The sequence below is a fragment of the Myotis brandtii genome, unplaced genomic scaffold (assembly GCF_000412655.1).
Source record: "Myotis brandtii unplaced genomic scaffold, ASM41265v1 scaffold332, whole genome shotgun sequence".
In the NCBI taxonomy this organism is placed as follows: domain Eukaryota; kingdom Metazoa; phylum Chordata; class Mammalia; order Chiroptera; family Vespertilionidae; genus Myotis; species Myotis brandtii.
In genome coordinates, this window is record NW_005362797.1 from 2040257 (window position 1) to 2058938 (window position 18682).

At 41.9% G+C, this 18682-nt stretch overlaps 1 protein-coding gene and 1 long non-coding RNA gene across 5 annotated transcripts in view; both read right to left on the bottom strand.

Moving 5' to 3' along the window:
- Positions 1–1200, bottom strand: part of NRDE2 (NRDE-2, necessary for RNA interference, domain containing) — a 36330-nt gene extending 35130 nt beyond the window's left edge. Inside the window, exon 1 of the mRNA XM_014543674.1 lies at positions 1024–1200. Coding sequence (XP_014399160.1) covers positions 1024–1087 — 64 coding nt within the window. The 5' untranslated portion in view covers positions 1088–1200. The remainder of the gene's footprint in view (positions 1–1023) is intronic.
- Positions 1201–6475: 5275 nt separating this feature from the next.
- Positions 6476–18682, bottom strand: part of LOC102250239 — a 13820-nt gene continuing 1613 nt past the window's right edge. Inside the window, exons 1-5 of one of the 4 annotated variants that reach the window (XR_001363061.1) lie at positions 10902–11789; positions 10544–10698; positions 9840–9965; positions 9410–9611; positions 9112–9146 (exon numbers count right to left, since the gene is read on the bottom strand). This is a non-coding gene — a long non-coding RNA (uncharacterized LOC102250239). Of the gene's footprint in view, positions 6768–9111; positions 9147–9409; positions 9612–9839; positions 9966–10543; positions 11790–18682 lie in introns of those variants that run through there. The other 3 variants (XR_001363059.1, XR_001363060.1, XR_001363058.1) reach the window with 3 other exon arrangements.

Sequence of the window (18682 nt, forward strand, 5' to 3'; positions counted from 1 at the left end):
AAGCACCTACTATTGTTCTCTACATTCATAAAATATGTAGTGAACATCTACTCTATTTCTGACCTATGCTAGGGGCTAAGTGTGCTACAGTGAACACTGTCCTAACCACATGGAGATTAGAGTCAGTAAAGGATGATCAAAATTACACTAATTATATAAGAAATTACTCACAATTATTGTATTACCAGAATATAGATGTCAGAGCCATCTGAGAGGATGTAAGAGGTGTCAGATACAACTGGACTCGGCCACATTAAGTGCATGACTTAGACTTCCTGTACGTTACAATTCCCTGTAGGCATACCTCCTATTCCCGAGCTTCCCTGTACTGTGCTTCACAGGTGTTGCATTTTTTACGAATGGAAGACCCTCCACCAACAAGAATACAACTCGATTAACTGCGGGGTAGTCTGGGACCAAACTCTCAACATCTCGGAGGCATGCCTGTCAGTGCCTCAATTGTTAACACTGCAGACCTCCAGGGGACGATTAAGGCTGACATACTACATGTTAGGCCATCACCTGGCACACAGTAGGCTCTCAAAAAATAAATGTTACGTCTATTCCCAGCCGCTGCGCCTGTCGGGTGAGAAACAGTTTGACTGGGCTTGGGGTCCTCATGCCCCAGCTCTCGGCCTGCCTAAAGCCATGAAGCCAATCAGCATTTCAGGAGTAAGTACAACAGGAGGAGGGCACCAGAACACCCAGCATTTGCGCCAGGAGTTTCCTTGATGCGTCGAGCACCATTATCACCACTTTATAGGCGAAGTAACTGAGGCCCAGAGGGAGGATGACTTTATGTAAGTCCCAGCTCCAGCGTCCCTCCGAGGTCTCTCTCCTTCCGTAACTCTAGGACTCGCGCCCCGAAGAAGCCGGGACCCGGACAGCGGCCCTTCCCAGGAGGCTTTGCAGCGCCGCGGGGAACTCTGGGACACAGGTGGACCAACAAATCCAAAGCCAGGGGGCGGAGGAACTACGTCTTAAGCCCGCCGAGTGTCTTCTTCGTCCCTTCTGTGCGCTTACCTTTCCTGGCGCTCCCGCTATCGGGAGCCTCACTAACGCCCGCAAAAGCCGGGAACAGCGCCATGGTCGCAGGCCGCACCGCCGTTCCCGGCTACATAAATGGCGCCCGGCGAGCGGACGCCGGTAGTGAGGCCATCGTGGCCGCGGTGCACTCTGGGAAGTGTGGTTTTCCTGACGCTCACTCAGGCGGGGCGGGAAGGGGCGGGAAGGGGCGGGGCTGGCAGGGCGGGGCCACTCCCGGTAATTTGGATACCAGCAAGTTTCCGTGAGAACCGTTTAAAAGGCCGAGACTGAGAGTTGGAATTGTTCGAGCGGGAAATGCTAGGAAGTTGGGATTGCAATTCCACCCCTGAACTCACACCATCACTTACTAACCGGGTTAAGTTAATCAAACTCTCTAAGCTCTAGTTTCCTTGTCTGCAAAAAGTTTAGAAAATTGAATGAGCATATAGGTAAGGTACTTAATTAACATTGTCCCTGGAAAGCACTTAAAAATTAGCTATTATGTGAGTGGTGACTGCAAGTCCAAGGGAAAGCCATGTGGGATATCCAAATTTCAATAAGTTTACCATGTTAAATATCTTAGAAATAGCAAAAAAGAATGCAAGGTCATATCAAGTTCAAGTCTTTGCTAGTTAGAAAATACATTTACCCACCTATGAAGGATGCTTGACTAAAAAACAAAAAAACAACAACAACAAAAACCTAATCAAGCCTGCTAGAAATATAGGGGATTAAAAAAAAAAATTTTAAAGACATCATACCACCTAGACTCGATCAACCAAATCCAGAATATGGGAAATTATAGAACACAACCCAGTTTCTTCAACAAATCAATGGCACAGGGGGATGGAAGATTGCAATAGATGAAAAGACTTTGGAGACCAAATGCAATACAGTATATGGCCTCATTATGATTCTGATTGGACAAATTGTAAAAAGACCTTTTTTAGGCAAGTGGAGAAAGAAGAGGTGAATAAGAGGAGTATTAGATGACATCTAGTAATTCTTAATTCTAGACAAACTACTGGCACTAAGATTCCTTTTAAAAGTTTTAATATGTTAGAGATACATACTCTATTATTTGCAGGTGAAAATAGATAAATGAAAATATATTTTTGGATCCCTGAGAGTTCGAGGATCTTTAGAATTAGAGAGGAAATGAATTAGGAACCAAAAGATGCAAATCTAATCAAGGAATGGATAGACTCTTGCTGCCCCCAAATGAGCACTGTGTGATCCCAAGATGAGCACCCATCAATCCTCAAAGGCCTCTACGTAGAATTTTCCAAAAGGGACTTAGTAGGGCAGTAGTGGTGGTAAACCCTGCATGTCTGCAACTATAAAACTCAGGTCCTACCAAAATCTCTGCTGTTACCTCAATTAATTGGGGCAGCATCTCCCTCCCTCAGCAGATCAGCTCTGGTTACTGGGATGGTGACAGTCTTCCCCAGGGCTTCATATCTTCCCACTTCAGGAAAATAACTAATAGGCAAGGTTTAGGAGAATCAAAACCATAGTTTCTGTAGTAAGAAGAAATCTGGATACATTAGATATTTTCTGTACTACAAATGTGTGCAAGAATTTGGCTTGAGATACTCCCTTATGAGAACAATTTAAAGTGTATGGTTGAGTAATTGATATAGACTCCTGATTTTAAATTGAAAGCTTATGAAGCCTAAGCAGAGTTTCAGAACATCTAAAAAAACTCAAAGTTTACCAAATTTAGCCCTGGCTTGTGTGGCTCAGTTGGTTGGGGATCATCCTATACACCAAAAGGTTGTGGGTTCAATTCCCAGTCAGGGCACATGCCCAGGCTGTGAGTTCGATCCCCAATAAGGGGTGTGCAGGAGGCAACCAATTGATGTTCTGCTCTCACAACAATGTTTCTCTTTCTCCCTCTCTCTAAAAATCAATAAAATTACTTTTAAAAAAATAATAAAGTTTACCTAATTTGTGAGTATAATTGGGACTTTATAAAAATTAATACTTGAAAAAGATTGATGTATTATCAGGTGGTAACTGAAGTACCTGAAAAGGAAAGAAAATGTATTTAATATATAACTTTATATGAAATGTATAAATTCCAGCAGAGGTCAGCAAACATTTTCTTAACGGGTCAGGTAGTAAATATGTTAAGCTTTGTGGGCCAGAGGCTCTCTGTCACAACTATTCAGTTGTGCCATTTATTGGGAAAGCAGCCATTCTATATAATAAAAGCCTAATATGCTAAGTGTCCAGTCATCTGGTCGACCATTCAACCAATCAAAGCGTAATATGCTAATGATATGCTACGGCAGCTCAACTGCTTATTATGACGTGCACTGACCAACAGGGGGCAGACAGTTGACCAGTGGACCAGTCGCTATGATGTGCACTGACCACCAGGGGGCAGACACTCTGACAGGTAGGTGAGCTTGCTTCTGGGGTTTGGCCAATTGGGACTGAGTGAGATGGGCCGGATACGCCCTGGAGCCCTCCCGTGGTCCCTCCCCTGCTGGCCAACCTCCTGCGTCCCTCCCCGGCCCCAATCATGCACCGGTGGGGTCCCTCAGACTGGCTTGCGCCCTCTCGCAATCCAGGCTGAAGGACTCCCCACTCGAGTGCACGAATTTCATGCACTGGGGCTCTAGTAGATAATAAACATATAAATGAATGGACATGGCTGATTTCTAATAAAAAGTTATTTATAAAAACAAGTAGCAAGCCCTAGGCTATAGTTTGCCAACCCCAAAGGGCCTTCTATTAAACTGGGAAGCCTTTATAAATTGAAACAAACAGTATTCAAGATCCCTTGAAATTATTGCTAAAATTTATAAACTTAAAATTTTAAGCAGAACTTGAACATTTAAGGACATTGTTCTTCAATTAAAACATTTATTATTACATAGCCAACTAGTTTTGCTGTTAAAATTTTATTTTTTATTGTTAAAATTTTATAGGCATTATAGTGGTGTTGTGGTTATATGTTTCTTAAAGAGTCCATACTTTTTTAGAAGTACATACTAAAATATTTGCAGGGGAAAAGGTATGATGCCTAGGATTTGCTTCAAATACGGGAGGGAGTTCATGGGTGGAGGTATGGTTGAAACAAGGTTGACCCTAAATTAGTAATGTTGAAGCTAAGTAATGTGTGCATGGGGGTTCATACATTATTTGGAACTTTTTGTTAGGTATGTTTAAATGTTCCATAATACAGAAATTTTAGACTAAAAATTTTAAAGTTTTTTAAAGCATAACAATAAATAGGAACAAACTACTGATACAACAACATGAATGAATCTCAAAATCTGTATAATCTGGACCAAAAAAAAAAAAGCCAGACACAAAAGAGTGCTTACTGTATGAATCTATTTCTATAAAATTCTAGAAAATGCAAATAAAAATGTAGTGACAGGAAGCAGATCAGTGGTTTCCTGGCTCCGGGAGCAGAGGCAGGGAGCCGCTCTTTGAGGTGATGGAAATGTTTGTTATCTTGATTGTAGTGGTTGTGGTTTCATGGCTGTGCAACTACCTGGTTTTTTTAAAAGCTTAAAAACACACTAAGGTTTTGAATTTGTTGTTTTAATAAACGGAACACCAATCTTTTAAACCAGGGATCTGGAAAGGCTGACATAGTAAATATTTTAGACTTAGCAGGACATAAGGTCTCTGTGGCAACTACACTGATATTTGAATTTCATACAGTTTTCACATGTCTCAAAATATTATTCTCTTGCTCCATTTTTTCCGACATTTATAAATGTAAAAACGATTTTTAAGTCATGGGCCATACAATTTGGAGTGGGCAGATTTGACCCAGGCCATAGTTTGCTGGACTCCTGCAAACTTTTTGCCATTAGACAAAACTAAAAGTAAACTTTTGAATAGTCTTTTCTATATAGGAAAAACCATTCAGAAGGCACAAAATAGCTCACTTTATTATTATTATTATTAGAGGCCTGGTGCACGAAATTTGTGCACCGGTAGGGTCACTAGGCCTGGCCGGTGATCAGGGCCGATCTGTGGGGCAATTAAAAGACCACCCTGGCACCTGCCTTGGACGGCCTGGTGCTGCCCACCTGGGAGCCCCATCCCCTGCTGCTGCTGTTCACCTCCCTCTGCGGGAGGCAACTGGCAGTGCGATCGGGGGTAGTGGGGAGCGACACCACCTGCTTGCTGCCTGGCCCCACCCCCTGATCACCCCGCCGCCCCAGCCCCCTGATTGCCCCGCTGCTGCCATGGGTTGCCTCCCTCTGTGGGGTGATCAGCAGGGCGATCAGGGGGCCCCCGCTGGCACCCACCTTTGGTGCCGCCCACACACCTGCTCCACCATCCAGCTGCGGCCCCGTTCTAGTCAGGGCCCATCAGGGCCGGCAGTGCCTCCACTGCCACCCACTGCCAGGGCCGCATTGCCAACACCCGCCATGGTCCGCACTGCCCCCTGGTGGTCAGCGCATGTCACAGCAAGCGGTCAGTGGCTGTGGCAGGGATTTCTTAGAATAAACCAAAAATGGTTTCAAATTATGACTTGGCTTTGTACATGGCTTGACCAAAGGAAGAGAATGCACTACTCAACCACTTTTAAGTATTTCTATTCTTTGTGGCAGAGATTACTCATCTAAATTGGTAAGCTGCTATTCTAGCATCTATCTCACTTTCTAGTGCATTCTAATTTAGCTTGTATCTCTCTCACAGATCTTTATTGAGGAAAGAGAGATAGAGATAGATAGAGAGAGAGAGGTTTATTGTTCCACTTATTTATTCATTCACTAGTTGTTTCTTATATGTGCTCTGACTGGGGATCGAAGCCACAACCTTGGCATATCAGAATGATGCTCTAACCAACTGAGCTACGGGGCCAGGACCCTGTCTCACAGATCTTGATTACCTCTAGACACTGACAAGAGTGAATATTTTCTCTGAAGCTGGAGGAAGAAAACCTGTAAGAAGGAAAAAGTGGGAAGGAGAGATTGTGCAGGAGAGATGTGTGACAAGGGCCTTTATTTTAGTAGCAAAGGAGTTGGATGAGAGATGGTGAGGTATAGTCTTGATCTCAGTAAAGTAGGCAGCCAGACTGGCCATGGTGAATGCAAAAGAGGTAGGCATGATTAGGGGCTGAAAACTATAGGAAAAGTCCTTTAAGTAATGTCATGGAGGACTCAATGTGAACAAAAAGAGATGGTGAGGTACAGTCTTGATCTCAGTAAAGTAGGCAGCCACATGGTGAATGCAAAAGAGGTAGGCATGACTAGGGGCTGAAAACTATAGGAAAAGGCCTTTAAGTAATGTCATGGAGGACTCAATGTGAACAAAAGGATTGCCAAGAGGCAGTTAGACACATGATAGTTAGGTGCTCAGTACTTGTTTGTTGGCAAAATAGCATCTACATAATTCCCATTTACTTTTGCAGGATACAGAAAAAAGAATAGGTAGTGAACACTTTTTTGGTTAATTAGTTTAATTTTTGCTTAATTAGCACCCTGTTTTCTGAATTTACAATGTGGTCATGTTAGTGCAATGAGACCTCACTCTCCTGGCACCGTCTGATTGGTTGGTCAGGGTAACTATGTGACTCAACTCAGCCAAGTTTTCAGGCTGTAGGTGCTCAGTCTTGGCTCTGAGGCAAGCCAGGCCACGAAAACTTCTCTTCCAGGAACTTTGGAACCAGAACTGAGAAAGAGAAGCTACACAGTGTCTCTTATTGTGTCTGGACTGCAAGATGTAATAGCCCAGGAGGTAGTGGAGGAGCAGAGGAAACCTGCCTGTGGAGGGAGAAGGGTGAAAGCCGATGTCAGTTGGAGAAGAGGGTCCCAGAAATTCTGGAACGCTAATTCTAGTTGTCCCTGGGGCCTCGTTCCTATGCTTGGATTCTGAGGAACGTCCCAATATCCTTATGATACATTCCCCATTTCAGTTGAACAGATTCAAGTTGACTTTCTGTCATTTACAACCAAGAGTCCCAAATAATACAGAATGAGAACATGAATGAATGAGTAAATGACACCATCTCCACCCTCAGAGGTCTGAATCCCAGTGTCTGGAGGTGTTCCAACTAGTTTCAGGGGTGAATGAGACTCTTAAACTGGTCTACCCAGAACATGTAAAAGCAAACTCCTTTCATCTTCAGAGGGAAAGAATCCTCACCCACCAACTGAGGCAACTGGAGAAACTGGTCTATCAACTCATTCCATCTTAAGGAACTTTCTGGTAACCCGTATGAAGTAAAAGAAAGAAAATGTGCCTTTGGAGACAGGAGATACCACAAGAAAATAAAAGAGCCTGAACCACTTCATCGGTATGATCTGCATTCCTTTTTACTTATTTATTTTTTTGAAGTGGGTGGTGAGGAGGGTAGAACTGTCTTAGGTTGGAAATGCCTTACTATGTAGACACAATCCCAAGTGATAGTTCTTTAGCCATAGCTAAACTAGCCTATTTGTGCCTAATCACAATTCACATACTCAAGAATCTATCTGAAATATGTAAGGATTTGAAATATTGTATAGAAATGAGCGTCAGCAACAACACCTGATAATGATGTTACCATTTAGAATCTTTAAAATCTTCAGGAGGTGCCCTGGCCGGCGAGCACAGTGGTTAGAGCGTTGGGTCCCACACCAAAGGGTCTCGGGTTTGAATCCCAGTCAAGGGCACGTATCTGGGTTGCAGGTTCAATCCCCACCCTGGTTGGGGTATGTACAAGAGGCAACCAATCAATGTGTGTCTCTCACATCAGTGTTTCTCTCTCTCTCCCACTCCCTCTCTCCCTTCCAATCTCTCTAAGAATCAATGGAAAAAATAACCTCAGGTAAGGATTAACCAAAAAATAAAATCTTCAGGAGGAAGCTCACTCCGGTTTGCTCTCCTCTAAGGAGGGTTGTGTGCTCAGGTTGAGGGCATTTTTTAAATGCTTTGGATCAAAGGGATTTTAACCAGGATTTTCAAAGGTTAAATGCAGTTTCTTGGGTAGCTTACTCTGAAACTAACACTTCTTCCCAAAATGCCCAGCTTTTGTTGTGATTGGAGTTCTTCCAGAAAGGGATATATGTTTTATGAGTTATGTTGATAATGAAAGAGATCAATGAAACAACATAAATCCTTTATTTTTAAAAATAATTGTTTAATAAGTAAATAGTTAAATCTTCTCTATTCAAGCTGCCTTTTTTTGACAGGAAAGTGACCATTTAAGAACTGATTTGATTTTAGTCTCCATTTAAAAACCCTTTTATCTGGTTGACTTTTGTCTTTCTGGCAGTTCTCCTAAGTGTGGCGCGGGAGTGGCTGGTTTATTTCCTCCCCCTTCATTCCCATCTGCACCTCTCTTCTCACTGCCTCCTCTCATTGCCAAAAAAAGCAAATGTGTGAATCTTCTCACCTGTAAACTTCCAGTTGCAGGTGGAAGTACCTAAGTTAAATTGATTTCACCTTTTGCCTACCTCTTTAGGAACACAGAGAGGAACTATCCTCTCCTAATTTTAAGCATGCAATACATGCTTGATACAGAAAACATTTTAAAAGCAGGAACGTATAAAGAAGATGGGCAATAATCACCCAATTTCCATTACCCAAAGATGAATACTGTTTTGGAGTATTTCTACACAAGCCTTTTCTTTCTTTCTTTTATGCTTGTTGGGTGTCTTAGTTTATATATTTTTTCATCATGGTTGTGATTGCTTTTCTTCCAAGTATAATAAATACACAAGCATCTCTCTGTTTTAATCCAAATCTCATAAACATGTTTTATATGTAAAGGGTGTCCCAAAATTCACGCAAGAAGTAATTTTGATAGAAAACATAGGTTTATAATTAAAAATTGTAATTTTTTATTGATTCATAAAGTATACAGTATAGGGTTACGTATGGAATAGCATATCGGGTAAATGGCCTCCACGGCTTCGCTGGCACATACACGCTCTTTCGTTGAAATTTTCCATGACCGTTTTGCATAAATGTGGCTGAATTTCGATGAGGCTCATTTTCATCTTGATGGCTTGGTTAACCGACAAAATTGTCCCATTTGGGGTTCAGAAAATCCACGAGTGATTGTTGAGAAACAAATGCATCCACAACGTGTCACTGTTTGGTGCAGATTTTGGGCTGGAGGCATCATCGGACCATTCTTCGAAAATGCGAAAATGCGGCTGCTCAGGCAATAACAAAAGAGTGCGTATGTGCCAGCAAATTCATGGAGGCCATTTACCTGATATGCTATTCCATATATAACCCTATACCGTATACTTTATGAATCAATAAAAAATGTACAATTTTTAATTATAAACCTGTGTTTTCTATCAAAATTACTTCTTGCGTGAATTTTGGGACACCCTTTATAATACTTCATCTAAGGGGTGGGATCATGATATACTTAACCATTTCTTATTTCTAGATATTTAAAAAACCTTACCTGTGTCATCTCAGCAATGTTATCCATGAGTTCGCCAAAGCACGAATGGCCAGGCAGGACTGTCAGCCACAAGATCTTCGATGGTCGCTTTGCTCACCCATCAGAAGCTAAGGGGGATGTCTGTAATGATGAACTGCCACTGTGCCAGAGCATGAGGATGAGGTGCCGGAAAGGGCAGCAAAGGAGGGCCAGAGGACACGTTCTAAAAAGACAAGTATAACTTCCAATAATAAAGGCAAAGCCCCACAAAACACTAGCTCAGGAAAGTCACTTACTATGTACCAGCAGTGCATACAGATATCTCAACAAACAATCCTGGCCCGAAGATGTAAGTGCAAAGATAATCTAGAAATGAACCAGGAGTTCAGCCAGCACTGGGGAGGTGGGGGTTAAGTGCCTGGGAGGGCTCCACAGAGCTGGAGCTGCTTACCTGTGTCTTGACAGATGAGGAGGACTTCGCTGGACAGACCAAGGAGAAAACAGAGGTAGGCAGAGGGAATAGCATGTGCAGGGTCTACAACAGCAAGGTGTGTTCAAGGACGCTCAACCCTGGGCACTGAAATGAGAGAGGATGGGGTGAGCTGGGAAGAATGGCCGGGGTAGGACCTGAATGCCGTGTGTTGTACGACAGAGAATTTGTCTGGTCCTTGTCCCTGGTTCTTCAGAGGGAAACACCAAATCTTTGGAATTTCCCGAGTGATTCTTTGTTACTTGTGGTGGGTCCCTGACCACACCTGAGTTTATGCTAACAATACGACTCAGGATGTGGACTCCCCACGGACCATGTGATTAGAAGGTTGGGGCTTTGAACCAGCTGACCGCTAGGCAGTGGCCGGGGGCTGGAGATGGAGTTCAATCATGCCCACATAATGAAACTCCCATAAAACTCGAGACACCAAGGCTCCGGTGAGCTTCCTGCTTGGTGAGTGCATGAGTGTGCGGGAGGGCGGTGCGTCCTGATTCTACAGGCAAAGTGCACAGAAGCCCGACATCCAGGACGCTCCCCGACCTCGCCCTATGTGTCTCTTCATGTGGCTGGTCCTCATGTGTAACCCTTTCTCATTAAACTATCGCCGTGAATATACCACTTTCCTGAGAGTTCTGTTTATCAAATGTTCTAGCAAAGGATCATACCTTAGGTAATTAAGGGGACCTCTGAATTTGTAGCCAGTTGGTCAGAAGTGTGGGTAGCCTGGGGATCTCTGAACTTGTGCCTGGCATCTGAACTGAGAGCAGTCTTATGAGGGACCGTTCCCTTACCCTATGAGTCTGTGCCAACTCCAGGTGATCTGCAGAGGAATCACATAGCAATTATTGCACCATTCTGAGGTGTTTGGATCTTATTTTGAAGGAGTTTAAATACAGGAATATCAACTATTAGAAAAATCACTCTGTGAAAGTATAAAGAATGGGTTAGACAGGAAGGAATATGAAGGAGGGGGGGTCATAGATTGCTGAAGATCAGGCAGAAACAATAAACTGGCCGACATACAGCATCAGGAGTGAAGACGAATTGCCATCATCTCTGAAAGAAATGTGTGAAGGGGCAGATCAAAGAGCAGCATCCCCATGGGTTGGTTCTGCCAGGGTGTGTCCAGCCTGTGGTGGAAGGAAGGCAGCAGTTTATTGGAAACATCACCTTCAATGATCCAAAAGCTAAAAGATTTATATCTTCTATAAAAAGGACTAACAAGATACATTTTCCTTTTGAGCCTGTGGGAAGAGTTTAAAGATGTTGAATAATACAGCATATTATTGTGTGCTCACCCGTCCCCAATTTAGCACAGAATTTTGGGACACCCTTGTAACATTTTCTTCTTTTTCCTTAATTTATTCTATTTGTGGTTATTTGTTTTTTATTATAAATCAATGGTTCTCATTGGGGGTTGGAGGAGTGGCAATTTTCCTCTCCAGGGGACATTTGGCAACGTGTGGAAATATCTTCGGTTGTCAAAACTGGGGAGTGGCACTGAAGCTAGTGGACAGAGGCCAGGGATGCTGCTAAGCATTCTACAATGTACAGGACAGCCCAAGAGAGAATCATTTGGCCCCAAATGTCAAGAGTGCTGAGCCTGAAAAACCTTGATTTAAAAGAAATAAATTATAGAAAAAATGGAAATCCCTGTGTACCCACTGAGAAAGGGAGAGGAGATTCAACTCTCCTCTCTTTACTCTCCTTTATTCACTGTGGTAGAAAATAAGATCAGGAAAAGCCTTTCCAGAAATAAGATTAGATACAGGGCTAGGCTTGTTTCAGCCCTGACCAAAACATAATGTAACAAACACTCCCTCCTTCATTCGGTCCCTTTAGACACGGCCTCCGGGAGTCCATCCTGCAAGATCTTCTACAGAATATAGTTTGAGTTTAACATCTGTTGGAATAGAGTCACCAAAGGTAGGCTTATTAAACAAAGATGACCTATTTCAAATCATAGTTTTATAAACAACTTATAAGAATTTTAGGTTAATTAACCCAAGAATTTGAGATACTGACATGATGCTTCAATGCAAGAAAAAAATTAACTAAAATAAGTGAAAGTTACCGAAACAGATGGAAAAAAAGCTTATTTTTTTATTTAAAAAAAGAACACTAATATTTTTCAACTACATGCTAAGTACTATCCTCTACACTGGTGATAAAATATCATCTCAGGTGAGGGAAACATCATTTAAGATGCCTTCAAGGATCTCATAATCCAGAATGAGAAGTGCACACATTAGCAGATAATGTTCATGAGATGATGTGGTGGGACCATGGAAGAGAAATTTTTTCAGTATAATTGCAGCAGCAATGAAATAAAAGACTCAACTGGTAATAGCAACACTCTTTTCATCACACCCGAACTATGGTTTATAACCATGCAATATGAGCTGAGAATGCCATTTAAATAGTCAAGTAAACTTGCCCTACCAGATTTACACTATATTGCTGTAATAGTCCACAGTAATTTGAAGGGTATGGAATTGGTTTAAAACAAGGTAGACATAATAGCACAGAATACGGAGTACAGAAACAGAACGTACTCCATCATATGCATGGCATTTCAATTCAGCGAAGAGATAATGATCTCAAAATAAATTTTAATTCAGAGGAAAAATGTTATTATAGCCCCAGTTCTCCTTAATACCAAATAAATTCTAGTTGGGTCAAAGATTAAATATTTTAAAAACACACGCAAAAACAAAAAAATATATAGGTATTTTTTACATCTTGGGGCAAATAAGATCTTTCTAAACATGACACCAAAGCTAGAAATTCTGAAAAGAAAATGTTGATAGATTTTACTAAATTAAGATTTTTTAAACTTCCAAACTATGAAAAAAAACCTGTCAAAAACAAATATAAAAAGTGAAGCAACAAAAAAATGTTTTAAAACTACGTCATCTGAATTAATACCTGAAAACATATAAAGATCTCTTATAAATAAGAAAAATATGACTCTCCCCCATAAAAATGGGAACATGAAATGAAAATGCAATTCACAAACCAAGATATGCAAATAATGTGGAAAGATATTGTTCTTTTTAATAGTCAAAGAAATGCAAATTTCATCACAATAAATGATAGTGAAAATTTAAAAGACTGAAAATTACAGTATGTGCAGAAGACATATATACACTGAGAGTGGGAAAATAACTGGGTAGAAACCTACTGGATGGGAATTTGGTAATATGTGTAAGAAAGTCAAAGGAGAAAATAATAAAGGCAGGTAGAGGGGGGAAGGAGACGATACAGGAAATACTTTTGAACTAACGCGTCCTTTTCTAGGAATTTACCTCAAATATGCCTCTGTTGTGTTTATAATAGTGTGTGAGTCTGCTATGGATGCCATAACTAAAAAACACAAACTGTGACTTAAACAACAGACATTTATTTCTTGGAGGCTAGAAGTCCAAGATCAAGGTGTTGGCAGGGCTAGTTTCTGGTGAGACCTCTTCCTGGCTTGCAGACAGCCAGGTCTTTTCCCTGTGTCCTCACATGGCCTTTGCTCTGGTGTCTCTCCTCTTCATATAAAGATGCCAATCATATTGGATTAAGACCTCACCCTTATGACCTCATTGAACCTTACAGTCACACTGAGGTCTTCAACATATGAATTCTGGAGGAACATAATTCAGTCCATAACAAACAGTGAAAATTAAAAACAACCTAAAGTTCTATACAGTAAAATGTTATGCAGCCTTAAACTGGAATTGGTTTAAGTAATGAAATCACCCTGGCCAGTGTGGCTTTAGTTGGTTGGGCGTTGTCCCGTGCATCAAAAGGTGGCTGGTTCGATTCCCAGTCAGGGCACATACCCAGGTTGCTGGCTTAATCCCCAGTAGTTGGTGAGGAGGCAACTATCAATACCTATCAATGTTTCTCTCTCCCTCTGCTTTCCTCTCTTTAAATCAATAAAAAACGTATTTTTTTAAAAAAAAGTGATGAAACCGATTTATTAATATGGAAAGCTGCTATGATATGACATGTTTCTTAAAGGTTTTAAAACAACAGGCTTAGTATGAACACACTTGTGGGAAAAATATATTATATGTATATTTGAAAAATAAAGTTTATGCATCCCAAAGTAAACAAGGTAACATCCAGGCAATGGAGTTGTGGAAAATATATGCATTTAACTTTATATTATAGTGCATAATATATAATGAATATTCTTACCTTTATAATAAAGGAGAAAGAAGTTATTTACAAAAGGACAGTTCAGTCCCAAATTTATTTCTTCCAGGATTATTTAAATAAAGTTCAATTTCTGATTACTAATTTTTTGCATAAATAATTGCAAATTATGAGCCAAATTGGCTCTACAGGGTGCACCAGCAAAGAGGCCACTGACATGAGGCAGATTATAAGCTTGAGTGCAAGTGATTCATTTGGAGGGAAATTATGAACCTAAATGAATATTAATTAACTAATAGAATTTATGGGTGTACTTAGTGGACACTTGGCAATCATTTTATTAATTTGATCATGTTAGCCTGTCAAACTAGATAATTTAAGCCAAAAGGCCCTATTAGACAAATACAAAATAATATACTGACGAATTTCAGAGACAATTCATTCTCTTTTTAGCAGCTCAGAATCTAGTGCTCAACTTCAACATCAACCACATGGAATTCTGGGGTAAATCCACTTTACAACTAGGAAGAAACCAACACAACAGTCTATGTTTGTTTAGCTCCTGATTGGTTTACCAACTAATCCAGTCCTCAGAGTGACAACTTTTTCCTTTTAGTGAAAAATCATCTCAGTTTGCTCCTTATTTTGAGTTAGATTTTGTATTTAAAAAATAAAAATTCAGCCCTGACAGGTAGCTCAGTTGATTAGAGCGTCGTCCCCATACACCAAGGTTGCGGGTTTGATCCCTGGCCAGGGCACATACAAGAAGCAACCAATGAATGCATAAATAAAAGTGTTTCTCTCTCTCTCTCTCTCTCTCTCTCTCTCTCTCACATCAATAAATAAAGTATTTAAAAATTAAAAAAATTTTTAAACCTAAATTCAAGTCAGATCCTTCAAATTTGAAGAGCTCAGCAATGAAATGTCACAGAGTGGTGACAGTCATTCAGACTAAGCAACACTCCCAGTCTGGTTTGCCATTCTGCATCATTAGTGATGCCTGTGTTGTAGGCAGAATTCCGTAACACAGCTTGATTTGCCTAAACTCGAGAAACACCTCTCTCCCTGTTAGATGGGAAGGTGGCATCAAGGGTGGAATTCATCTCCTGGTTTGTCACTATCTTCAGAAGTTTGGCTCACTGATTCATCAGAACAAGTGAAGGCATGATGTCTTCCAACCTCTCTTGAGCTGATCAGGCAGCTGATGGCAACCTTGCACGGTCCTTCAGCATATGGGTTGCATAATCTATGGAGGATTCTGCAGAATATGTTGATAATGACTTCCTCTGACATTCCAGTTAATTATCACTATTGATTCTTTAATACTTAAAAAATACATGATGCTTAATTTGTTCATGAATCAGTGGTTTAATAAATGCCAGTGTATATATTAAATTATGTTAATGTTTAATATCTTTTATGAGCAGTCAAGAGTACATTAAAAATTAAAATAAAATTAATTCCCACTTTCCCATTCTTACACTGTAGGTAATGTTATTTTACACTGTACAAATTGATGTTCGGTATTTGGAATTAATGAACTTTGTGATTTGTTTACTGCCTGGGGTGTTATTCATTACTTTTTCAATTACTGTAAAACTTTATACATCACAACATGAGACCCTAAGCAATCAGATAAACAGTGCTAGGGAGTTTTCCCTTTTAAATGGGATCATGTAATAAAGGCAGAAGACTAAATCAACATCTCTAATATGCCAGCCAGAGACACTGGGTTTCTCATCGGTGGGCTTGCGAAGAACCTTCCAGAAGTGAACCTTTCAGAACTAGGATGCTCAGGAAAACCTGGTCTCCTGCCCTTGAGCAACTGAAAAGTCACAGTTTTGTCACCCACAGCACTCAAAAGCAAGATTCCCTAGGACCCAGTGTAATAGCTAGAGGCAGCTGAGATTTTGAAAGTACTGCCATGTCGTATCAGCCTACAAACTTTCAGAACTGCCAGGCCCTAAATGTGTCCATGTGTTTGATTTCTTTTCATATTTCTTTTAGTAAGCACAGACAAGATTCCCAGCACTGCCCTGGGTTCTAAGGGCTGAGGGAACATACAGAGATGACACCGCCCCCCCCCCCCCAACCCCAGGGTTTTTTTGTTTGTTTGTTTGTTTCATCTCCTGGAAACCCTGTGTCATTGCCAGGAACGGCACCCCATGTAGAACATCGCCCCTGCTGGAAAACTCACAGGGCGGCAAGGAAAGGTTAGAGGGGGCCTCACTGAGCGGCTCCCACAACCACAGGAGAGGGAGAAGAGCAGTGAGGAGTGAGGAGAAGCCGTTGGCAAGGTGACAGAAGCAGCAAATGGGCTCAGTGGGAGTCCAGGTTGCACACCAGCGAGCCAGCTGGAGGAGGTAAACACACAACCAGGAGGGCCCAGGCTTCCTCCAGCAGCTCAGCCCACTCTGCCTGCTGACCCTCAATGTGCCAATAGGAGGGGGAGCTTTTCGCTTGGTACGAGGGATCACTATTCAATGGCAAGAATGAAGGCAGGAAGGAAAGACCTCTCACCTCCACAAAAAATAGACCTGATGACAAGTTGCTGCATTACTAATGCCCCAGAGGCTGGGGAGCCTGTTGGCTACTGGGGCTGGGACCAGGCCACACAAAACACCAGAAGGAAGCTGGTGGCAGCTGTGTAACTAATGAGCGTTTATTGGTCCTTTGCAAAGTTATACAAAATGCCCATCGCACAAGGAAACATCAAACTCTAATTGTAGGCATTTTATTTCTGTATCAAACATATAACAGAATCTCTGTTTTCTAGAATTTTCCTTATTAGTCTGTTCTGGCATATCTTAGCCATTCTGTGCTCACCCCTTTGGTCATCCTGGATTGGAACAGGTCCCCCCAGTGCCATGGCCTCCTCAGTCACAGGGATGGTCCCAGTTCACTCGTCTGTCGTACAAGCATCTATCTGGGCTGAGCCCTCACTTCTTATCCCCAACCTGCTCCTTGCTTATAGCCTTTCCAAGATCCTTGGACTTCCGATGGCTTCTCTGGGCCTTAACCCTTCTTCCTGCTTCCTCCTTGATTTAAACCTATTCCGTGTATGAGGCCTGTACAGACCCCTCTAGGAGCCCCTTACCCAGGACGGGTCTCCGCAAGCCAGCCCAGTCCCTCCGACCGAGCTGACCAAGGCAGTTGTGGATAATTTGCTTTTTGGAGCCAAGGAAAAAAATCTTCTTTTGCTTCAACACTTCCAAAGACCCCCTGGTTCTTCCTGGATGGTGAGGGAAGGTGTGGACCTCAGGGTCTTCATTCCAAACATCAGTGAAGGCTCCAGAGTTGTGGTTCACCCCAAAATGTGGCCCCTCAGATAATAGGACCAGACACTGGACTCCTTGGCTTGAGTCACCTCTCTCGTCATTTGATGTTTTCTGATAAGGGACAATACTATAAAATTAAACAAGCAACAGTGTTCCAGTAGTTGCAAGTTCTGGGGAGTGGAGTTCTTTTAGGCCGGTTATAACTATCTATAAAAGGTCCCCAAAGCTATATAGCCCCTGGGAAGTAAAGATGACTTAGGGCCTCTGAAACTGCCACAATTATTTTGTTAAATAAATCACGGTCCCCAGAAATACCCCGATAATTCAGGGATAATCTTTAGAACCTGGCTGTGGTGACCTCATTGCAGTGAATAGAATGTGGGTTCTAAGAAGTCAGGACTAGTGTTCAGTTCCAGGGTAGTTCGTGGCTATAGTGTCTTCAGTCCCAGCTGGACCCACGCAGTCCAGGGATCACCAGACCCTGTGGGAAGGTGGCAACAGGCTGGGAAAGTGACCGAAGGAGGGTTCAGGGATATGTCCCACCTCAGTCTCTGGAATAGGTGTGCCACGTGCCCCAGTTGGAAGAACTAGTGAATTCCCAAAGCTGAACGTCAGAGTGCCGATTTCTCGAATATAGTGGGCAGCAGCCTGGATATTTTGGGAACCACCCATATCATTTCCCTTCTCTCTCCTGGGAGAGCAGTCTACGTCTACACATCGGTTCCCAGGAGATCAATCGCCAGAAGCCCCGTGAGTGCAGGTTACAGGGTCAAGGTCCTGTTGCTTCAGCTGCCAGCTCAGGTGATGAGGCAGAGAGCCAGAATCACAGAGGCATGTTATGTGGACTTACACTGCTTCCATGGCAACACACAGACACCATGAAAACGACTGTGAAAAGTTTAGCCATCTTGATGTATCTGTTCATCTTAAGCTTATTTCAACTATCACTTTAAATGGTCAGCTTCTAACCTGATCTGATTCTTGCAACTTGCGTTTGATTTTTAAGCTTAAAATAGTAATGAAATGATTTACTTAGGAATTCACCTGGTGTCTATTTTTTTATGTATGGTTTTTGCAACAGCAAAATCCCAAACTCTTGAAGGACTGTTTACTTCCATTATTTTTATTTGCAAAACATATATTTTTATAATCTATTTTTATTGATTTCAGAGAGGGAGAGATAGAAACATCAATGATGAGAATCGAGCCCGCAACCCGGGCATGTGCCCTTGACTGGAATCGAACCCCCACCTTTCAGTCCACAGGCCGATGCTCTATCCACTGAAACAAACCAGCTAGGGCTATGCCTCCATTATTTATTGATTGCTTTCTGCTTTTTTTGTTAACCCAGGGAGGTCATTCATTCTCAAAATGTAA